The 23,758-nt window shown below is 62.7% G+C and overlaps 1 protein-coding gene across 1 annotated transcript; it reads right to left on the bottom strand.

Annotated features, from left to right (window-relative positions):
* Window positions 1-442: 442 nt before the first annotated feature.
* Wnt9a (Wnt family member 9A) lies at window positions 443-22,460 on the bottom strand. Its single transcript, XM_042669490.1, is given in 5 exon segments — window positions 443-1,465; window positions 4,199-4,461; window positions 6,467-6,488; window positions 6,490-6,724; window positions 22,337-22,460. Coding segments are annotated over 5 exon segments (1,098 nt in total). The 5' UTR covers window positions 22,432-22,460; the 3' UTR covers window positions 443-982.
* Window positions 22,461-23,758: the final 1,298 nt, after the last annotated feature.

Raw genomic sequence — 23,758 nt, 5'->3', positions numbered from 1 at the left:
GCGGCAGCCTGGGGCAGCGGGGCGGAGGGCATAATAATTACTATATTAAATAACAATAATTTAAAGGTCACTGTTACTCCAAAGAGAAGTGCTCCTACGAGAGGCGGGGCCTCCACACCTGGGAACCTGGTGCGCACTCTCCTAGTGGTTTGGCTCTCTGAAGACGGTGCTGTGCGGGGTGCGGGCTGGCACCCCACGGGGCGCGGGCTGGCACCCCACGGGGCAGCCGTGGGGCTGTGAAGGTGCACTTTCCCCCAAGCTTCAGGAGGAGCCTGGGGGGAGGGGCAAGCGACAGACCGGGGTCCTGGCCAGGGCCCACTGCAGGGACAACCTAGAAAGCATTGCTGCAATACTCTCGGGTCAGGAAGGAAGCTCAGGTCTGGGACACAAGCAGAGTGTCGGGGGCCAGACAGGCCCCAGCCTATGCCCGAGCCGGGCCCACTGGGACACTGGCGGTCACCTCTGTTACCGCTGAGCTTTGAGAGGGGGCAGGGCCGACTCAGCTGACTGGCCGCTGCACGCCGAGGCCCCAGTGGGCCGGGGAGGCCCCCAGGCCTCGCAGTATAGATTCTGTGTACTGTGCACAATCCTCCATCCCATAAAGCAGGGCTGGTCGGACCTCAGGGCTCAGCTCTCCCGGTGGGAGACCCTTTGTACTATGTGCAACGCCCATCACCCATTCCGTGGAGCTGGCCAGGCCTGGGGCTCAGCCCTTGCAGGGGCAGACCCCTTGTGCCGTGTGCAATGCCTGCACCTCCGATGGAGGGGTCTGTAGTCTTGCAGGTTAGGCTCTCCCACGGTGCGCAATGCCACGCCCCACGCAGCAGAGCTGAGGCTCTGGGGCTCAGCCCTTGCAGGGGCAGACCCCTTGTGCCGTGTGCAATGCCTGCACCTCCGATGGAGGGGTCTGTAGTCTTGCAGGTTAGGCTCTCCCACGGTGCGCAATGCCACGCCCCACGCAGCAGAGCTGAGGCTCTGGGGCTCAGCCCTTGCAGGTGTAGACCTCTTCTCGCTGTGTGCACTGCCTGCACTCCACGTAGCAGCACCAGCGCACCTGGCACTGGCAGGGTCTCGTCACCACCCGGCTCTGTGTGTTGTGGCCTCGGCCACAGCAAATACTCTCACAGTTCTTCTCGCGGTGGCACCTGCGGCCAGCGGTGCCGGGGGAGAAGCGGCCAGCCAGACAGAAGCTGGGGGAGTCGTCCAGGTGGACGAGCTCCGGCGTGTGAGGCAGCGGATCGCTCCCGCCCGCCCCCAGGGCCCGACCCCGGGGCGGGGAGATGGCGCCCGCCTCGCCCGTGGCCTCGTTGGTGGTGCTGCCCACCTTCAGTGCCGTCTCGTACTTGTGCTTCAAGTGCTTGCCCACCTCGTGGAAGGGCGCCAGCTGCCTCCAGCAGGTCCGCACGGTGCAGGAGCCAGACACGCCGTGGCACTTGCAGGTGGTCTCCACTCCGGCCTTGATTACCTGCGGGCGGAGCAGGGAGGCTGTGAGCGGCGGGCCTGGAGACCCGGCCTGCAGATGGCCTGGGGGAGGCTGGAGCTACCACCCACCTGGCACCAGACCCAGACTCAGCCCCGGGCCAAGTCACCAACGTCTCTCTCTCTCTCTCTCTCTCACACACACACACACACACACACACACACACACACACACACACACACACGCACATGAGGCCCAGGACCTGGCTCCCCCCCTAAGGCCAGGGCTGGGCTCACCAGGAGAGATCATCTTCCTGATATCCTCACCCACCATCCCAGTCCCACGGGGTCTCCCATGTCTGGTCTCCACACACTGCTCATTGGACAGGCAAAGACAAACAGGACCTTCAGCTCTGGCTGGTGTCCTGACGGACAACCTCCTTACCCAAGTATTAAGACCAGCGGAGGCGTAACCTAAGCCAGAGCCGGCCAGGACGCCAGTGCAGGGAACACAGACATGCAGAAGGGCAGACTCACACCTCCCAGAGAGAGTAACTCCAAGGGAGGACAGTCTGAAAGTGCTACCCCTGGGAGAGCTCCCAGGGCCAGTCCCACGGGTAGGCACAGAAACTCCAGCTATAGCAAGCTGTCGGGGCATCGGGGTCCTTCCCTTCCCCAAACAGGAGTCCCACCTGCTCCCACAGGCCAGCTTTCCCCAGGGACCTCCTGACGCCCACTCCTGGGGTTCGTGGGGCTGTGGGCTGAAGCAGGTCAGGAGGCCTCTTTCCAGGCAGGCCTGAGCCAGGCTGCTAAGCTCTTACACGCTCCCAGGAGGGCCCAGCTGGAGTGGGATTAAGAAATGCAACCCCCCCCCCTTCCTGCTGCAACTGAAGAGTCCCACTTATTAAAGATGTTTTGCTGAGAAACCTCGGACAAATTTAATTAAAACCTGGCTGCCTCAGGCCCAGCAGTCCACCGGAGCACTCTAGCACATTCTGACTTTTCATTAATACCTCACAAAAGGGCAAGGGGGGGAGGGAGGAGTCCCTGGGAAGAAGAGAGCCGCCTGGCCTCAGGGATTTGATCTGCCCTTGCGGGCCCACTCTGCCTGCCAGCCTTTGCCCAGGGAGGCAGAGGAAGACAGCATAGGATTGGTCAGAAAGGGGGAATCCAGTCTCTTGTAAGTGGGGGATCCCACTAAAGAGGAGCTCAGGGCAGGACTGACTCTAATTACATCCCTTTCCTTCCCAGACTAGGGGTCCACAGCCCAGCAGGGACAGGAGAGGAAAGGCCCTCTAATCTGGAGAGAGGCTCTGGCCCTGCCCTTCTGTAGCCCTTTCTGACTGAGTCCAGGACCAGTGTGTGGTGGTTTACGTTGTTCAGGGATGGTCTGGAGGTGCTGGTGCCAGGGTTAGGGAACTAATGTTCCTTCCCAGCCCCATGGGTCTGGGAGCTTTGTGACTGAAAGTGGCACTGAAAAAAGCCAGGGCTCAGAACTTCCAAGGGCCTACTGGAGAGCTGAGGGAGTTGGGTATCTGTCCTCAGAACAGTCTCTACAACAGACAGAGGCAAGGCAGGGGAGACCTGACTTCTCCCCCCCATACACACCAACCACTCCTCTGGGATCTCCTTCTGGCCACACTAGGGGCCACCCTGACTTAGATCCTCAGTGACAAGAAGGCATGGTATCCTGGAATACAGACCACCAGCCCTCACATTAGACTATCCAACTGAGAAGGCCCTCTGGGGGCCTTGGTAACCAGGGACAGAGGCATGGCAACCCAGACAGTCAGCTTCCTGTGGCTCATCTCCAGGAGGAGATGGGGGTCGACCAAGGCCCCTCCAGCACTAGTGAAATCCACTGCAAGCAGGACGCCAGGACCCCGGCTAGCACTGCACGGTAGCCTGTCCCTAGACGATGCCCAGCCCTGCCCCAGCACCCCTGCGCCCCGCCTACCCCGCTGCGCCCCCCACCCCTGCGCCCCGCCCCCACCCCTGCGCCCCCACCCCTGCGCCCCGCCAAGCCTGCTGCGGCCCCACCCCTGTGCCCCACCCCCACCCCTGCGCCCCGCCCACCCCTGCGCCCCGCCCCCACCCCTGCGCCCCCACCCCTGCGCCCCGCCCACCCCTGCGCCCCGCCCACCCCTGCGCCCCGCCCACCCCGCTGCGCCCCCCACCCCTGCGCCCCGCCCCACCCCTGCGCCCCGCCCACCCCGCTGCGCCCCCACCCCTGCGCCCCGCCCCCACCCCTGCGCCCCGCCCCCACCCCTGCGCCCCGCCAAGCCCGCTGCGCCCCCACTCCTGCGCCCCGCCTACCCCGCTGCGCCCCCCACCCCTGCGCCCCGCCCGCACCCCTGCGCCCCGCCCACCCCTGCGCCCCCACCCCTGCGCCCCGCCAAGCCCGCTGCGCCCCCACCCCTGCGCCCCGCCCACCCCACTGGGCCCCCACCCCTGTGCCCCGCCAAGCCCGCTGGGCCCCCACCCCTGCGCCCCCCCTGCGCCCCATCCAACTCTGCGCCCCCACCCCTGTGCCTCGTCCACCCCACTGTGCCCCACCCCTGCGCCCCCACCCCTGCGCCCCGCCCACCCCTGCGCCCCCACCCCTGCGCCCCGCCCACCCCTGCGCCCCCAACCCTCCAGTCCCCCACTGGCCCCGCCCACTCCTCCAGGCCCCCCTCCCTCCAGGCCCCTCCCCTCCCTCCAGGCCCCGCCCCTGGCCCCGCCCCTCCCTCCAGGCCCCGCCCCTCCCTCCTGGCCCCTCCCTCCAGGCCCCGCTTGCCTTCACACCCACGAGGTTGTTGTGGAAGTCCACCCGCGCTCGCAGATCCTTGCTGGACCGCCGGCCCAGGAACTCCTTGACGAACTTGCTGCTGTACTTGAGGTTGTCCCCGCAGCCGCCCCACTGCCAGGCCTCCCTGTTCTCCAGGTCGGGCGCCTCGTCGCAGGTGCAGCGCTCCATGCGCCCGGCGCTGCAGGCCTTGGCCAGCGCGTGCGTCAGGCCGGCCGAGGAGATGGCGTACAGGAAGGCGGTCTCCTTGAAGCCTGCGGGACGGGCGGGCGGGCCGGTCAGCGGGGGCGGCGGGGCCCCGCCGCCGCGCCCGGCTCTGGTCTCGCCCCCCTCCCCCCGCCGGGGCATCTGTGCGGACACCGGGCACCGGGAGGTGCGGGGCGCGGGGGTCGGAGCCCACGGGGGCCGCCAGCTGCGGCTGGCGCTGAGCCCCCAGACCTCCAGACACCGGCCCGGCCTGAGCCCTGGCCCTGGGCTCGCTCTCCCTCCAGCCTCAGGCCTACCAGCTCCTGCCAACACCCAACTACACCTGACCCTCAGGCCTACCAGCTCCCCCAACACCCAACTACACCTGACCCCTCAGGCCTACCTGTTCCCCCCAACACCCAACTACACCTGACCCCTCAGGCCTACCAGCTCCCCCCAACACCCAACTACACCTGACCCCTCAGGCCTACCAGCTACCACCAACACCCAACTACACCTGACCCCTCAGGCCTACCAGCTTCCCCCAACACCCAACTACACCTGACCCCTCAGGCCTACCTGTTCCAGCCAACACCCAACTACACCTGACCCTCAGGCCTACCAGCTACCACCAACACCCAACTACACCTGACCCCTCAGGCCTACCAGCTTCCCCCAACACCCAACTACACCTGACCCCTCAGGCCTACCAGCTCCAGCCAACACCCAACTACACCTGACCCATCAGGCCTACCAGCTACCACCAACACCCAACTACACCTGACCCCTCAGGCCTACCAGCTACCACCAACACCCCACCCCAACTACACCTGACCCCTCAGGCCTACCAGCTCCGGCCAACACCCAACTACACCTGACCCTCAGGCCTACCAGCACTGGCCAACACCCAACTACATCTGACCCCTCAGGCCTCCCAGCTCCGGCCAACACCCAACTACACCTGACCCCTCAGGCCTCCCAGCTCCGGCCCTCCCCAGCTGGCTAACACTCCACCACAAACTATACCTAACCTCTCAGGCCTCCAATTTGTGTGTGTGTGTGGGGGGGGCAGTACTGGGGTTTGAACTCAGGGCTTGGATTGTGTGTGTGTGTGTGCACATGACTCTGTTCTTGAACTTTAAGACTATTAATCTACTACTTTGGCCACAACTCTTCTTTCAGCTTTTTTTCCTTGTTGGTTACCTCAGGGCCTGGGCGCTGTCCCTACGCTTTTTCCCTTCAAGGCTAGCAGTCTACCACTTTGAGCCACAGCACCATTTCCAGTGGCTCATACCTGTCATCCTAGCTACTCAGGAGGCCGAGATCTGAGGGTCGCGGTTCAAAGCCAGCCTGGGCAGGAACATCTGTGAGACTCTCATCTCTAATTAACCACCAGAAAACCAGAAGTGGCACTGTGGCTCAAGTGGTAGAGCACTAGCTTTGCACTGAAGAGCTCAGGGACAGCGCCCAGGCCCAGAGTTTAAGACCCATGACTGACAAATGTTCTTTAATTTTTAAAACAATTTACTGTGTTTTTTGTTTATTTGGATAACTTTCTTAATGATCAATAAAAAAAGGTATCACCTTCCTTCTCCCCTGGCAGTTTTATAGAACTGTATTAAGAGTTTTTATGTACAACTTTCTAAGAGTACAAATACAAATGATGCTTTTTTTTTTTCAAAAAAAAAAAAGTCACAGACTTTCCTGCCCAGGCTGGCTTTGAACCATGATCCTCAGATCTCAGCCTCCTGAATAGCTAGGATTATAGGCATGTGATTGGCTTTTTTACACAAGGCTAGAGCACTACTACTTGAGCCACACCTCCACCTGGGGCTTTGTGCTAATTGGAAAATAAGAGTCTCATGGGACTTTTCTTCCCCCCAAAACTATGATGCTCTGATCTTTAGATCTCAGCTTCCTGAGTAGCTACGGTTACTCAAAGTCTCCAGTTTTTAAGCCGTCTGTGCAAAGTTCCCAGAAGACCCTGAGCTTCCTGGTGGACAGAGGTGGCTGACTTGGCCGCCTGGCGTGAGTCAGGGCTGGTCCTGGGCCTGTCAGAGGCAGGGCACTCACCTCGCTTGAGCAGGCTGGCGCGGGTAGCGGCCCTCCAGGGTGCAGTTCCAGCGCTCGAAGCGGAACTGGTACTGGCACTCAAGGGCGCTCATGCTCACGGCCTCCACCAGGGTCTCGGCCACGCCCGGGTCCCGCCGGCACATGCGCCGCTGCTTGCGCTCCAGCTTCAGCCGGTCACAGGCCTTGTAGTGGGCCTGGGCCACCGCTTCCGGCTCCAGGGTCAGCGGGAGGATGGTCAGGGGCTCGCTGCCGGTCAGCCTGGGAAGAGCCGGGAGTGAGCCCTGGCCCCGGAGGAGGGGCTGGGCGGGTCCCAGGTCAGGGACCCGGGCAGGACCCTCACTGGCCCCCACTGACCACACACTGCCCTCCTGGCTCCTGAACATGGCCTCCTCACGGCTGTCTTTGCTTCTCTCCTGTCCCTGAGGGCTTCAGGGAGCCCGGCCACCACCAGCCCAGGAGAATAAAGACTCCATCCCAACACAGCTCTCCACGGGGAGCGCAACTGCTGCCTTCTGCAAAAGGGGCTGAGCGGGGCCCAGCTGGGCCTCACCGCTGTTGCTGGCCGGTGCTGTGCCTTTGGGAGCGGGCTGGCCTGCTCCCCTCTCCAGCCCCCTGAGCCTGAGCAGGGAAGGGTGCAGGGGACAAGAGAAGGACGGTCCCCAGATAACCGCCCACAGGCTGGGCCCAGCAGACCCCAACTTTCCTATCAGGCCCAGAGCTCTAGTTACAGCTCCAGGCCTCATCTTCTGCACCTCTAGTCACGGGCCCTCCCCCAGGCCCAGGCACCAAAATAACACCCTCCCCCGTCTGAGGAACACTCCCGTCCCAGACAGGCCCCTCAGGGTCTCCGCTTTAACCCCACTTCCATGACACCAGCCCCAGCTCCTACCGAGGGGCAGTCTTCTTGCCATTCCTCACATCCCTGCTCCACCCCACAACTCACAGTCTGAGTTCTGGAAACCATGCTTTCACCCCAGGCCACACAACCCCAGACAAAGAGACTGGACATGTCCACCCTCAGCCAAATATTCCTAGGCCTTGAGCCCTGCAGTCAGAACAGCACCAGCAAGTGAGCGGGGCTCAGAGACGCTTACCAAGAGCATCACTGGAGATCATCTGTCTGGCCCTAACCTCCTCTGCAAACACCTTGAAGTAGAACTTTAGCAGAGCTCCATGCAGAGGTGAGTGGAGGGGACTCAGGGATGTGGAGGGGACTCAGGGATGTGGAGGGGGCTCAGGGATGTGGAGGGGACTCAGGGATGTGGAGGGGAGTGGAGGGGGTTCAGGGATGCAGAGGGGAGTGGAGGGGGCTCAGGGATGTGGAGGGGAGTGGAGGGGGCTCAGGGATGCAGAGGGGAGTGGAGGGGGTTCAGGGATGTGGAGGTGAGTGGAGGGGGTTCAGGGAGGTGGAGGGGAGTGGAGGGGACTCAGGGATGCAGAGGGGAGTGGAGGGGACTCAGGGATGTAGAGGGGAGTGGAGGGGACTCAGGGATGTGGAGGGGAGTGGAGGGGACTCAGGGATGCAGAGGGGAGTGGAGGGGGTTCAGGGAGGCAGAGGGGAGTGGAGGGGACTCAGGGATGTGGAGGGGAGTGGAGGGGACTCAGGGATGCAGAGGGGAGTGGAGGGGGTTCAGGGAGGCAGAGGGGAGTGGAGGGGACTCAGGGATGTGGAGGGGAGTGGAGGGGGTTCAGGGATGTGGAGGGGAGTGGAGGGGGTTCAGGGATGCAGAGGGGAGTGGAGGGGGCTCAGGGATGTGGAGGGGAGTGGAGGGGGCTCAGGGATGTGGAGGGGAGTGGAGGGGGCTCAGGGATGCGGAGGGGAGTGGAGGGGGCTCAGGGATGTGGAGGGGAGTGGAGGGGGCTCAGGGATGTGGAGGGGAGTGGAGGGGGCTCAGGGATGTGGAGGGGAGGGGAGGGGGCTCAGGGAGGTGGAGGGGAGTGGAGGGGGCTTAGGGAGGCAGAGGGGAGTGGAGAGGGCTCAGGGATATGGAGGGGAGGGGAGGGGGTTCAGGGATGTGGGGGGGAGTGGAGGGGGTTCAGGGAGGCGGAGGGGAGGGGAGGGGGCTCAGGGATGTGGAGGGGAGTGGAGGGGACTCAGGGATGTAGATGAAGCATCAGGGCCATGGCAGGAAGGCCGTGTGATACGGGAGCTCTCAGGATGTTAAGACCTTCGCACAGGTGCTCAGGGACTCTCAGAAGGAGCTGGGCGTGCGTCAAAGGCCACATTGTGGACATCCAGGCCTGTCCGGTGACCAAGCTCGCCACAGAAGTCTCCAAGCCTTGGAGACCACAGGCCAACTGCCCACCAAGAGCGGGGCCATGGGAAAGCTGGGGAGTGAGACCCAAGCTCAGTGTGGCTCACAGGGCGGAGACTGTTCCCTAGGAGGAACGTCACGGCGCTCAGAAGACAGAGAAGGGCGGGCAGCAGCTTCCCGCTCCACGGGGCAGGCGGCCGGGCATCTAAGACACTCCGTATGGCCCCCGCTTGACCGGGGGCCAGGGACCAAGTGCAGCTGAGGCTGTGGCCAGGAAGAAGGGCAGAGGAGACAGGCAGAGGAGAAGAAGGTGGGGGGGAGTGAGGGCAGATTCCCTCCAACCCCCTGGCAAGTGCGTCAACTTCAGCATGGGGTGTGGGGCAGAAAACCCCAGGACAGCCTTTCCCTCCAGCCAGCTCGTGTCCCAGGACCCTGTCACTGGGGTAAATTCGGGGTGCAGGGCTCTAGGAAGCTCTCATCCCACGGCAGAGTAACAACACACCAATGTGTGGGACCTAGCTGGGGCTGGGGGGGTTGGGGAGCACCATGCAGAGGTCCCAGGTCGTCCCAGGCCCTGGGGGGTTCCGGCCATCCTGCGTGAGGCAATGGTACGTGGGCCTCTGGGAGGAGCTCCAGACTGCAGGAGAGCCCTTGTACAGGGACCTCGGCTACCTCTGCGCGAGGGTCCGGGGGAGGCGGCCAGAGCCAGGCGGCAGCCCCCTCTAGTCTCAGAATCTGGGGCTTCCAACATGGACATCTGGGAGTGACATGCTCCTGAGAGTCACGACAGTGGTCTGAGCAGCTACGGCTGCTGCTTCTCTCTAGAAACACAGCCACGCCAGGCGTGGCGGCTCACACCTGCGATCCCCGTGTGTGGGGTGAGCCAGAGCCACCACAAACGCCAGGGAGATGTGTGCCTGGGCTACACAGCAAGCCCAGGGCCAGCCCAGGGGGCGAAGCGGGGCCTGCTCCAAGACCAGCAACACCACCAGCCGTAGACGGGTCACGTCCGCACCCATGTGAATACGGTAGAAGCTACTCTTTTGACTTTTGTTTCTTTTTTTTTCTTTCTTATTTTGGGGAGTCCGGTCATGGGGCCTGGGCGCTGTCCCTCAGCTTTTCAGCTCAAGCGCTCTACCACTTGAGATATAGCACCACTTCCAGCTTTTTTTTTTCTGCTTATGTGGTGCTGAGGAATCGAACCCAGGGCCTCATGCATGCAAGGCAAACGCTCTACCACTGAGCCACCTTCCCAGCCCCTGACTTTTGTTTCTTTTCCTGTCCTTGGGGTTCAGGGCTAGCATGGGGGCTTGCCGGCCGCGATCCTCAGCAAACCAGCTGGTGCTGCAGTGAGCTTGGCTGCTGGTGTTCTGAGGCAGTCACCCAAGCTACCGCTCAATACTCTTTTTTTTTTTTTTTTTGGTCAGTTGTGGGGCTTGAACTCTGGGCCTGGACACTGTCCCTCAGCTCTTCAGCTCAAGGCGAGCACTCTAGCATGAGCCACAGCGCCACTTCCGGTTTTCTGATGGTTTACTGGAGATAAGTCTCACAGACTTTCCTGCCCAGGCTGGCTTTGAACCGCGATCCCCAGATCTCAGCCCCCTGAGTTGCTAGGATGACAGGCGTGAGCCACTGGCGCCTGGCTTGCTCAATACTCTTTAAATCAGCTGTGGGGCTGATTCTGCTCACTGCCAGCCAACATGAGTGCTGGGGCGTGTGTGAGCTCCAGTGGGCGGGGCTGCGTGGCTCAGCTGTCGGGTGTGCCCGGGTGCTGGATACCCGCTCAGGCTGAGTCCGTGGACATCCAGGGCTTGCACCTCAGAGCACAGAAGCCAGGAGGAGAGGCCTGGATCTTAGATCTAGCCACCACACAAGACGGGAGGCAGGTGGCACGCCCACCTCCCGAGCACCCCATAAACGAGACCAACGAGGATCAGGGGGTGAATCCCCGGAAGGCACCCTGGGTAGGGGTCACCCAAAGCCAGCAGGGGGCGCGGGCCGGCCCCCATCCTCTCGCCTGCCAGGCCTTGATCGCTGGCCTGGGGTGGCCAGCATCCCCCCACACCACCAGACAGTGACAGCAGGTGGGCAGCCTTGGCAAGGCCCTGCCGCTGGGCAGCTGCCCACCTCCACGGCGCACCCCCGCCCGCTGGGCAGCTGCCGGCCTGGACCCCATGGGTGTCTGGCCTGAGTCACCGCGGCTCCACACAGCCACCATGCCGGGCACCAGCCTCCCAGGCAAGCAGCTCTTCCTGGACAGAGACTTTCCACTCACTCCCTGCTACCTTTGCCTAACCAGAGTGTGCGACAGAACATGTGGCCAGGCCATATTCCAACTTCCATTCCAGGGGGCTTCTCACCCCACAGCACAGACAGATCACCTCCAAAGGGACTGAAGACCGAACTGTAAATCCTGCAACTCCGAAGCAACTAGAAGCACGAGGTGATGCTTCCCAACACCAATCCCAACGGTGGCGTTTTTGGACATATTCTCAAACTCATACGTGATGTAAGCAGAGACGGAAAGTGGGCTTGCATCAAGCTAAAACGCTTCTGTGAAGCAAAGGAAACACAACAAAGAGATAGCCCACAGAATAGAAAACCACTTCAAAAACGACCTCACACCGGGAGCCTATCTAGAGAAATTCAGTCAGTTGTTCACCGTGGCTCTGCTCACAATAGCCAATGTAATGGAAGCCACCTCGGTATCCACCCACTGATAAGCAGATAAACAGTAGTACAAAGTCACTGTGGAATACCATACAGCCTTCAAAAAGAGGAAATCTTGTCACAGTGACCACATGGATGGAATTGGAAATCATTATGCTGCGTTTAATATCATAAGCCAAATACAGAAAGACAAGTACCACGTGATCCCACTCCTAGTTGGAAGAATGAAACCGTTCGACTCTGAGGTAGAGAGAATGGTGATCACGAGGGTTACAGAGATGCTGGTCAGAAGATACATTAGTCCAGGTGAGTCGGGTGCCAGGGCTCACGTTTACAATTCCAGCTGCTCAAGAGGCTGAGCTCTGGAGGACTGCAGACTTCTTTGTTTTCACATCTCCCCTTCGCATTGTTCTTGGCTCCCCAGCGCAACGCGAGCCTTCAGCTCAGCACCTCAGCCGCTGGGCCCTGACCCGCCATGCCCCCACATGCGGTCCTCAGCCAGCAAAGAGCTGTCAGCCCCTGGGGCCCATGTGCTCACCCCAAGTCAAGATGACCTGCGCTCTCCCAGCTCCCAGCAAAGCTCCAGAGTCTGGCAGCCAGACACAGCCTGCCAATGTGGCGACCCCAAAGGAGGAAAGAGGGGAGAGCTGGGGTGGGTACCACGGAGCGAGACCTTAGGCCACTCCAGGAGGGAGACAGCGGCCATGGAAACAGCTAGCCACCCGGTGCTTAGAAGGGCCAGTGCAGGTGCCTTGTCAGGCTCGGGCCTAGAGGAGGCTCCAGCTCCCGATGGCTATGCAGAACTGGACATCGGGGCTGTGTGCTCAGAATCTCTCAGACTCATTGGCGGGTGCTGACATTGTCAACCGGCAAACTCAACTTGGTCAGGACCTCTCTGCCCCTCCTACCGCTGGCATCCCTGAGGAATACCTTGCCTGGAGCTGTCACCTGTGTGTTTTTAGCTCTCTTCGCTTGTGTTCTTTCTGCTGGCATCTGGCACCTTGTGAGTGTTCTGTCTGAAGCGTTGGTATCAGGTAAGAATCATGGCCTCTTCACTATTTGGAAAAATCCAACAGAAACCGTCTAGAGCTGAGCTTTTCTTGGTGGAACAATGTCCATGCCAACCGAATCTTCCCCTCTTCTGTCATTTGAGATCTGAGTTATATACCATAAAACCCTCCCACATCCACAGATGCACACATCTGTCACGCCTCCCAGGCCCCGTGACCGAAGCTCTGCTTCCGACATGGTGGACTGGCCTACTCTGGGCATCGTGAGTGGAATAGCACAGGGGCTGTCCTTCTGTGACTGGCCAATATCCCTCAGCTTCCTCCTCCAGGTTCATCCGCTTGTGGCAAAAGCCCAAACGCGTGTCCTTTCTAAGGTAAACGCAGGCCACTCGCTAGTGGATGCACTCGAGGGTGGTTTCCACTCTGCAATCACGCACTTGTGTGCACACTTGCAAGAGGATGTGGAACTGAAGGGTCAAAGGGAGCGGTTATGTTTAAGCCTTTGAGGAGCCGCCGGCATTCACTTTCCTAAAGCCTTAGGAGACAATTTCCTTCACAGAACTCCTCGGGCATTTCCCAGATGTCTTTAGGGAAAGCTGCAGCCTCCTCTGACTGCGTTTGGGCCCGTGTCTCTCTCTGTCTCTCTCTCCTGTCTTCCTTCAACTCCTCCGCACCAGGCTGAGGTGCTTCCCCTGCGTCTCTCAGGGATTCTCTTTCTTTGCAGAACTGGGGTTTGAACTCACTAGGCTGGTGAGTGACCACTTGAACCAGGCCTCCTGATAGAAGTTTTCTCAGTGCTCAGGCCTCACTAAAACATGTTCAGTGACGCTGTATTCCCAACCTCAGGTGGCGGCACCGAGCCTGAGTCGCTGTTCCGCTCGCTGCTTCTCTCCAGATTCTCATTTCGCCTCAGCCCCTGGGTCGGTGTGCCCCATCCTTGCTGTGTCTACGCCCTGATGGGCATCTCGCCCGGAACCCTTCTTACAGCATGTGCCTGAGTGACACCCCAAGCAACCCGGCCTCATCCATCTAGGGCTTGGTGTACTGTTCCATTTCATCCAGTCTGCTAAGCACACTGGCCCTTTGGGTTTTCCTCCTTCTGACCATTTTTCGGGGATTTTAAATAAAGTCTTCTCTCTCTGCCTGCAGCTTAGCAGGTCCCCCCCTCCCCCGTCCCCGCCCCCCGCGAATGGTCTCCGCTCCCCACAGCACTATGGCAGGAGGCTGTCACTTGCCCTGTCTGATATCAGTCTGTCCTTTCTTGTCTGGGTCACCTGGTGAATTATATGGGGTTACGTTTTGCATTCCGTGCTGGGGGCTCAGCGTGGCCTGACACGGGACCCTCTCCCCTGCATGAGGGCCAGTCTTGCTTCCCCTGGCCCCGCCCTCTGGTCGCTCTTAAGGTGCAGACTTCAGTGTTCTGTCCTTCTACTATGTTAGATTCCTACACAGATGTAGTTCCACTCTGCCTCAGACCCGAGATAGCTGAATCTTCTTTATAGCTTTTCCCAGCCTGTCCAGCTCTCTCCCCAGACTTCCAGGGCCTTCCCGGGGCTAGATGTTTTCATCTGTCCACCTCTCCACACTGTACTCCACATAATTTCTTCTGACCAGTCTTCCGGTTTGCTAATTCCCTTCAGCTGTTTCCAATCTACTTTTCTATGAATGTCTATTACTGACATTCTCTCCCTAGTTCTGTCTGGTGTTTCCAAACTTGCTGGGTCAGTTTTTGTGGTTTCTCCTTTACAGATATTCCAAACCTATCAGCTTCTGTTGTCATTCTTTCCTCGTTAAATTCATCTTTCTGTTTTAAAACAGGCTTCCTTCAAGCACAGGGCGCGCGATGCTTGCCTAACTGGGTCTCAGCCCTATTACTACACATGCCTACTTATCCCTGACCAAGCTTCTGTATTTGAGAAACTGTTGACAAAAATAATTTAAAGCATGGGGCTGGGAAGGTGGCTCAGTGGTAGAGCGCTTGCCTTGCATGCATGAGGCCCTGGGTTCGATTCCTCAGCATCATATAAGCAAAAAGAAAAAAGCCAGAAGTGGAGCTGTGGCTCAAGTGGTAGAGTGCTTGCCTTTAGCTAAAGAGCTGAGGGACAGCACCCAGGCCCAGAGTTCAGGCCCCACGACCGGACCCAAAAAAAAAAAAAAAAGAAAGAAAGAAAAAGAAAACAACACAAAAAAATAATTTAAAGCAGAGGATAAAACACTTTAGTGGGACAAAATATATATAGTGGAAAACAAAATGCATGCCTACCCAGAACCAGGGGAAGCACTCTTATTTGAATGAGGGTGTTTGCAAGTCTAACCAAGGTAAGAAACTTAAAACAGAGTCATCCTGGACAGGGTAAACCACTAAGAGAAAGGAAAAGATGCTGAGGGATAGAACAGAAGTCCCCAAATGAAAGGGCTGCAGAGACCCCACCACAGCCTGTTAGCAAGGCTTCCAGGGCTGGGCAGAGATAGGAAGGAGGCAGCTGTCACATGGGAAGGAGCAGCCCGTGTGTGGGGACACGTCACAGAAGATCCTGGATGAATCTTTATGTGAGCCAGTGAGCTCCTGCAGACACACCAGCCCCTGACACAGAGACCCCAAGACCAAGCGGGGTGTTGAACCGTACAAGCAACAAGGTTATTGGCTATGCGTGGCTAGAACCTTCTTCAAGATCCTGCCTCCACCTAGGGGCTTGAGACCCTGCCGGCCTCACAGCTGAGTGAGGAGGGCCTCTCCATCTCCAAACCACACTCACAGTTCCTCGCTCAGCATCTATTCTTATTTCATCAGTTTAAAGGACGTATATCCAGACTCACATACGTACACGCAGATACACATTCATGTCTGTCCGTCCAGACACATACACATGTATGAATGTGCGCATACCCATGAATCCATGTGCAAACCAACACACTAGGATTCAGGCACACACACATAACTTGCAAATGCACATACACATGCATACATAGCCAAAGAGCTCATCATAAAATCTTGGAGACACATATACACACTCATGCGTACACAAGTGCAGATGGGCGCACACAAATATGCATGTGCATACACACACGTGTGCACAAGCAAGTGCAGCTTTAGTTCCAGCAAGAGGACTGAGTTGCGTGGGGGATACTATCACTGCACCTGAAAACGTCCCCACAGATCTTCATGTCCTCTTGCACACCCTGGCAGGGTGTTGGTGTCCACACACGGGGGAGACTGAGGTCAGGGCCTTCAGTGGTAGGGCCAGGGCTGGATCCCACAAGGGAAAGTCAGGACAGGACCAGCCCCTCTCACGTGAAAGTCCTCCAGTCCGCCGCAGCCCCTACCCAGCCATGGTGCTGACTCACGGTTTTTTCCTGAAGAGTCTGGTGTGGCCCAAGGATTCCCATTGCCCGCAGCACCCCAGGCTCCATCCCTTTCCTATGTTCAAGGTGCAGCCTTCCTAGAAGACGGAGGCCCGCTGGAAAGAGCTGGTCAGGGCTGCCAGCTCCATTCTGCAAAGTCCTGCTGAGGCTCTGGTCTCTGCTCGGGGAAGCAGCACAGGGAGGGGCTACAGAACCACCTCCCTGACCTCTGAAGCTGGCCATGGGTCAGCACTGGCCCCGGTGAAGCTGTGCTGACAGGCAGGTGACCAGAAGCCCCAGCCCTAGACTGACCTATAGAGCGAATCTGACTTACAGGGAGTCGCCTGGAGACCACTCCTGGTTCCTCAGGCCAGGCCTCAGGCGCCACTCTGTGGCTGCCGAGGGACCAAGGAACCTCCTCTGTGCTCCAGCAAGGTGATTCTCTCCCTCAGGCAGGCGCTGGAGAGTCACAAGGCCCCAGCGGTCCAGGCTGGTTCACCCCAGGGCCACCCTGCCCAGGCTGTCACCTGAGCCATGGGCTCCGGCAGGACCTGCGAGCCCCATGGAGGCTCGCCAGGCCCCAGCCGCCTCCCACAGCCCTTCCTCCTGCCAGTAGGTCTTGTCGTACTCGGCCACCCTGCTCGGGAACCCGTGCGCTCGGGGCCAGGGCAGAGGGAGCCAAGGGTGCAGTTCCAGCAGCCGCAGTGCCCTGAAGAGGAAACCTCAGCCCCGCCAGACAGCGTTTAATTTCTGTGTGAAACAAAATCAAAACAAATTCCAGCACTGAGAGACCAGAACTGAGATTAACCCTCTGTCCTCCCCATGGTCTGAATCTCCACCCTGCACAAGTCCACCTTCCAACCCGAGCGCATCCATGTGTCCCTGAGAGCTGAGCCACCATCCGGTGCCAGACCTGCCCGGCACGAGGCGGGGGGCTGTGCCACAGAGAGAGCACCGACCACAGGGTCCACGGACTCGGGAGAGCACAGGTCAGCTCCCTCGCCCACCTGCCCACTGTTCACCCATTCTCTGCCCCGGGGACCAGCTGGACAGAGGAAGACAAACCACAGGCAGCCACTACCCCAAGAACCAAGGCACTGCCTAACACGAATGCCCCCGTGTACCACAGATAGGAGCTCATGTGTCCCCTCAACGGCCGGTGCACCCCAAGAGAGTGCCCTGGACCCCAGGGAGCAGCTGGGGCAGATGCCTGCTAGAGGGCCTGCCTCTGTGCCCGGCCACCGAGGCCATGGCTCACAGAGGGCTGCTGACGGCAGACGGGCAGCGCAGACAGAGCTGGAGACAGAGCTGCGTCGCCCTGTGCCGCAGGAGCAGGATCCCCGCCCGCCAGGTGCCACATCAGCTGTGGCCCGGACACTGTGACCATGGGCCCAGCCCCCACTGTCCCCTCTGCCAGAGAGCACCACGAGCTTCTGGCAGCGTCCTGTCCTGGGCCAGACCTCCAGCCCACTTCCCCTGGCCGCCCACCTCAGGTATCGCAAAGAAAAACAAACGCAGCTTGCGGCTTGCTTTTTCCACGGCCTTGTCCGCTGCTGTGCCATGGTGCTGAGCTGCCAGCTGGGAGGCTGGCTTTCCTCCTGTGTGGAGGCCCAGGCCAGCCGGGACCTCGCCAGGAGGGGCCGGGCTCCTCATCACGGGGCACATCAGCAGGTACATCGGCAGGTACGGCCAGGTGTCCCCAGGCCCGCCCCTGGGCTGCCGGGGCGTCCCTCACCCGGGGCCACGCGTCACGCACGCACGCACCTGACCCTGCTCACCCACAGCCACACCCAGGCCCCGCCCTGGTGGTGGTGAGTGTGCTTGCGCGTGGGAAGGGAGGCAGCCTGGCAGTGTGGGGTGGAGGATGATAACCACAGACAGCTGAAGTCAGGGCCCCGGCCCGAGAGGCGTGGCGCACTGGCCTGTGAGGTGACGAATTGGCAGAGGACCCCGAGGTTCAGACTGCACGAGCCTTCAGCGGGGGCCACACGGCACAACTCGGAGGAAACCCAAGGGGAGACCCTCTTCTGCCCCAGAGCTGCCCTGTGAGGGCCACACTGGTGTGTCTGGGCAGCGGTTACGAGGCTTCCCAGAGGGGAGCGACCAGGGAGAGCCGTAGGTAAGGCATGGGTAGGTAGCACCGTCTACTTCACCCTGATGCCACATTTTGATTCCTAGCCAGAAAGACATCCCTTCTCCCCTCCCCCAAAGTAGGCTACCTCGGGTGCTTTGAAGGGCCTGGCTTCACCCAGCCAGCAGGGAGCTCATGCCAAAGCCACCCACCGCCCCCAGACGACCATGCCCCCTCTCAGCGTGCAGCAGCCCGCTGGGCACCAGAGGGCACCCCCACCAGCACAATGCACAAAGGCATTGTGCCTGGCAGGCTGGCTGCAAGGGCAAGTGCGGGGCTGTCAGCAGGTGTCATCTTCCTCCGCCTGCAAGGAGGGGCTGTGCGCCCCTCCCCCACCCTATCGCCTCCTCACCCCCGGGTAAAAACTACCCACAGGCCTCACTCCCAGGGCCAAACCCTGGGACCGGCAACAGGGCAGGGGCACAGCAGGGTCCCCTGGCCGCGGGGCCTCCAGAGGCTGTGTGGCACCCACCGAGGTCTGCGTGGCGTGGGCACCCACGCAGGCAGCAAGAGGCAGAGCGTGTGACCCGGACAGCAAGATTAGGCCAGCTGTCTCCCCGTCCAGACAGCCGCCGGCTGTGCACAGGACATCTGCTCACACAGCTGAGGGGCACCAGGTGGTGGCCGCTTCCTCCTCACCTCAGATCCCAGCAGAGAGCTGCTGAACGCTACTCCCCATCCCCCCGGGAGCCCACAGACCCCGGCCCTGGCGTCCAGCTAGGACACCACATCAGGGGCCTAGGGACAGAGACAGGGCGCGCGCAGGCTGTGGTGAAGATGCCAGTACAGAGTGGAGAGGGGCGCCCACTTCTCCCACCTGCCGCTCACGCCTGCACGCACGGCCCCGAGCCGGGAGCAGCTGGGCCCCACACAAGGAGAGGCCAGGTGCCAGACCTGCGCTGCTCACCTCCAGTGTTCCCGGGAGTCACAGAAGCTGTGGCCCACTCGATCCTTCCAAAGCCTGCAAGCCCTCCTCCTCCGCCGCCCCCCACCCCATCTTCCCTACCCAGGGCCAGGTCTCACCTGCCAGGCCAATTCCAAGAGGCCTCCCAACTAGGTCTGGCCCTGCTCTCTAATCCCCACGGCTTCCTGGGGTGTCTGGAGCTGGGGAACCCATGCAGAGCAGCTGCCTACAACTTCCAGTCTGTGACTTCCTCAACTCCTGCCCACAACTATTAACTCAGGAAGGACCTGACCCTCGGCTAAACCCTTCCCGGCCTGGACTGTCCCCAGAACACGTTTGTGTCAAGCCACCATTCAGCCCAGCGGTCTGTACCTTCAGACCTCCTGTCCTGCAACTCTTTCTGGCCTTCTCTGACCCCAGCAAGGACAAGCTAAATGTTCCTATCAGACAGGGGTACACGGATCAAGCACCGGGGCCCAGGATCACACACAGGGACAAGGGGTAGGCTAGTCCCCTGGCCTGCTCATCCAAGCAGTCTCCCTCAGGAAGTTCCCTGAACACCCACAAAGGCTCTTGCAGACAGGAACACACACACACACACACACACACATCAGAAGCTAGGCACAAGACAGCTACCTGAAGATGTCACCTCTGTGTGTGTGGAAATGAGAGTGCATCTGTATACTGAATAAGAGATAAAGTTCTCTAGGGACAGATCCAGACTATTTAAAGTGCTCTTGCAATTTAATAACAAAAGACAATCTGACTAAAAATACAGGCAAAGAAATGGAATACATGCTTCTCTAAAAGCCACAAATAGCAAAGCTACAAATAATAAATAAAGCTACAAATAGCAAATAGCTATTTGTATTGCTACAAATAGAAAAAAAGCCCACAAAATAATATTCAACATCATCAATCATCAAGTAAGTGTAAATCAAAACCACAACGAGATACCTCATCAAACCTACTATGAGGAGTAGAATTAAACTGGTGATAATGTGGAGAAACTGGAACCCTGCACACTCCTGGTGGAAATGTAACATGGTATGTTACTTGGGGAAAGAGCGAGTGAGCCGCTCAAAAGGTTAAACATGGAATTACCACAGGACCTGGCACTTCATTTCTAGGCATGTACACCCAACGAACTGGAAGTATACTTTCACACAAGGGGAAAAAAACTTAGTCACCAAATGTTCACGGCAACATTTGAAAAAATAAAAAGCAAACAGTGGAAACAGCCTATCAACCAACGAGCATTTTTCGGAGCCTGTAGAACAGTCATCCAATCGAGTGTAATCCAGGCACAAAAAGGAGTGAAACTGCTTTGCAGTACACATGGATAAAGCTAAAAAAATATGACTCCGAGTGAAGAAAGCCAGACACAAAAGGCCACATAGTATATGATTCCACTTATGTGAAATGTCCAGAGTAGGAAGGTCCGCAGAGACAGAAAGGTTGGTGGTTGCCAGGGGCTGAGGAGGGAGCGGGGCGTGGCTGCGTGGTGGGTATGAGGTTTCTGGGCTGAGGAAACTGTTCTGGAATTAGATAGTGGGGATGGCTGTACAGTCTGTGAACACACCAAAAACCGCGGCGCTGAGGGAATCTCCCGGGAGTAAGTTATATGCAGAACAAAAAGGGCCTCTGGGGGCCAGAATATTACCAGAATATTACCACCACCACCCCACCACCCCCGGGGTCCGGAGTCCGAGCCCCGCGGAGACCTGGCTGAGCAGCCTGCCCGTGATGCCGGACGAAAAGGAGAACTCTACCCCGGGGTTACAGCGTGCCTGCGGGGCCTCAGAAAGCGGTGGAAGCCCGGGTCCCCCGGGGGGGCGCTGCGGGGTGGGGAGCCCGGGTCCCCCGGGGGGCGCTGCGGGGTGGGGAGCCCGGGTCCCCCGGGGGGCGCTGCGGGGCGGGGAGCCCGGGTCCCCCGGGGGGCGCTGCGGGGTGGGGAGCCCGGGTCCCCCGGGGGGCGCTGCGGGGCGGGGAGCCCGGGTCCCCCGGGGGGCGCTGCGGGGTGGGGATTCCTGGGGACGGGCGCGGGGCGGGCGCTGCGGGGCGGGGAGCCCGGGTCCCCCGGGGGGCGCTGCGGGGTGGGGATTCCTGGGGGCGGGCGCGGGGCAGGCGCGGGGCGGGCGCAGCTCCCTCCGGCTCCCGCCTGCGGCTCCTTCACACCGGGGCGGAGATGCGGAGGCCGGCGGCCTGCCCCGGCTAGCCCCCGCGCAGGCCCAGGGACGCAGCGGTCAGCAGCCTGGAGCACCAGATGGAAAGGCCACCTGCTGACCAAGCCCGGGCGCGGCCGGCCCGCGGGGGTCCGGGCGGGCGGGGTGGCCGAGGCCTCGGAGGGAGGGGCGGCCGGGTTGGGTTGCAGCTGGGGGGGGAGGGCTCCTGCCGCCACGTGACCTCCCCGGGGCCAGCTCTCCGCCCGGGCTCCCGGGCTGTAACCGGAGCCGCGTTCCTGCCGGGAGCCTCCGTGCCAGGCAGGGCCGCGGGCGGGGGAGGGGAGGGCCCTCCGGCTGGGCGGAGGCCGCCCGCGCCCACCGGAGCGCCCGGCCCCAGCTCCGGCTCGGGCCGTGGCTGCCTGTCCGGACTCGGGGGAGCCCGGGGGCTCCCCTCCGCCCCGCCCGCAGACCAGCGGGGACAAACATCACGGCCCGGCCTCTCCGCGGGGCGCGGACCCCAGTACCTGCCAAGGCGCGGGGCAGCCCCGCTCCCCCGCCACCCCGCCGGGCCCGGGAGCGGAGCCCCGCGGGCGGGCGGGCAGAGGGGCGCAGCAGGCGGCGAGCTGCGACCCACGGGGACCCGGGCCGACCCTGCCCGGCGAGGCTCGGGGCAGGACCGCCCCGGGCCGGGGCGGGGCCGCGCTCCGTGGGGAGCGGGCGGGGCGGGCCTGGCGGGACAGCCCGGGCGTGGGCAGAGGGAGCGGGGAGGACACACACAAAGGGGCGCCCGCCCGGAGAACAGGATACACCTGCGGGCTCCGGTGCCCGGCGCCCCGCCCCGCCCCGGCCCCGCCTCTCCCCGCCGCCGGCCGCATTCCTGGGCCGACGGGGCCCTCTGCCGGCCGGGCGCCGCGCCGGCCCGGCCGGAGCACGGAACAGGTGACAGGGAGCGGCCGGGGCGGCGGGCCCGGGCGGCGGGCGGGCACCGGGGACGGCGGGGCGCTGCCCCGCTCGGGGCCACCCGCGCCCAGCGTGCCCGGCGCGGCGAGGGTCGCCCCTAACGGTCGGTACGGTGCGGGGGGGGGGGGGGCACCGAGGCCGCGGGAGCCGCCGGGCAGGGCGGGCGGCCGGGCTCCCGTCCGCGCTCCCAGGCCCGGCCCCGCCGCCCCGGGCGCGACACAAACAACGTCCCCGCCGCGGAGCCCCGCCCGCCCCGTCGGGTGGCTCTGGGCGGCGGGCGCGGGGAACCTCCCCGGAGCGCGGGCCGGTGGCAGGCCCGGCGGCTCCGACGCGGGACGGCCCGCCCCGGGGGTCACGGGGGCCGCGCCGCGCCCCGCGCCCCGGCGGGCGCTGCCCGGGGACCCCGCGCCGCCCCGGCCGCCGCGGCACCTACCCGAAGTAGGCGGACGAGGGGCGCAGCGCGGCGAGCAGCAGCGTCAGCCCGAAGGCGGCGGGCAGCCAGCGCGCCGGCAGGGGCCCATCCGGCATCTTGCCGCGCCGCGGCGGCCGACCATCGCGCTCCCGGCTCCGCGCAGGGCGCGCCGCGGCCGCCGCCCTCTTATAGCGCCCGCGGCGGCGGCCGCGCGCCGGCCGGCCCGGCCCGATCCGCCCCGCGCCGGGGGCGGGGCCACGCCGGCGCCGGGGCGGGCCGAAACCCGAGCCGCGCGCCGCTCCCGGGCGGGCCCGCGGGGCCGGAGGGCGGGGACGGCGGGGCGCGCGCGGCCGTGGGGACCCGCGCCAGTGGGGGGCCCGGATCCCCGCGGGGGGGAACGGGCAGCGGCAGCCCCGGGCCGGAGCGCGGGGGACGGGGACGGGGAGGGCGGAGCCTGGCGCGGGGGCGGGGAAACCGGGGCGACGCGGGCGGGCGGGACGGGGAGGGGGCGGGGCATGGGAGGAGGGGCGGGGCGACGCGGAGGGCGGGGCGTGGGGCCAGGGAGGGGCGGGGCGTCGTAGAGGGTGGGGCGGGGAGGGCGTGGCGCGGAGGGGGGCGGGACACGGAGGGGTAGGGCGGGGCTACGTAGAGGGCGGGGAATGGGAGGAGGGGCGGGGCGTGGGAGGGAGTGGGGGGGCGACGCTGAGGGCGGGGTGTGGGAGGGGCGGGGCGACGCGGAGGGCGGGGCGTGGGAGGGGCGGGGCGACGCGGAGGGCGGGGTGTGGGAGGGGCGTGGGAGGAGGGGCGGGGCGACGCGGAGGGCGGGGTGTGGGAGGGGCGTGGGAGGAGGGGCGGGGCGACGCTGAGGGCGGGGTGTGGGAGGGGCGTGGGAGGAGGGGCGGGGCGTAGGAGGGGCGGGGCGCGGAGGGCGGGGCGCGGGGGAGCCCGCGGGTGTCACCGCGGGGACGTCTGCGGGACTGACCGGGAGCTGGGCAGCCCGGCGAGGAGGGCTCGGAGCGGGCATGGAGGGCGCCGGCGTGGGAGGAAGGGCGTGGGGCTCCCGGATCCGCGTTCCCAGCGCCGCCCGTGACCGCCCCGGCCTCCGCGTGGTGTCGGCCCCGTCACTCGGGGACCCAGGCCGAGGACGCGTGGCCGGGCGCTGGGCCGCTGCGAGTCCGCCAGGCCCGGCCCGGAGCCCCGGCCGCCCCGCTCCGCGCTGAGACGGAGCCGCGAAAATCCTCGGCCGCCACCGCACGGGAGGGCAGAGGAAGACGACGAGCGCCGCGACCCCCGCGTGCGCGCCACCCGCGACCCCGCGTGCGCGCCACCCGCGACCCCACGTGCGCGCCACCCGCGACCCCACGTGCGCACCACCCGTGATACCCCACGTGCGCGCCACCCGCGACCCCACGTGCGCGCCACCCGCGACCCCACGTGCGCGCC

This window comes from Dipodomys spectabilis, unplaced genomic scaffold, assembly GCF_019054845.1.
Source record: "Dipodomys spectabilis isolate Male_0828 unplaced genomic scaffold, ASM1905484v1 ptg000496l, whole genome shotgun sequence".
In the NCBI taxonomy this organism is placed as follows: domain Eukaryota; kingdom Metazoa; phylum Chordata; class Mammalia; order Rodentia; family Heteromyidae; genus Dipodomys; species Dipodomys spectabilis.
Note: the sequence above shows the minus strand (reverse complement) of the source record. Positions and strands in the feature narration are given on the sequence as shown.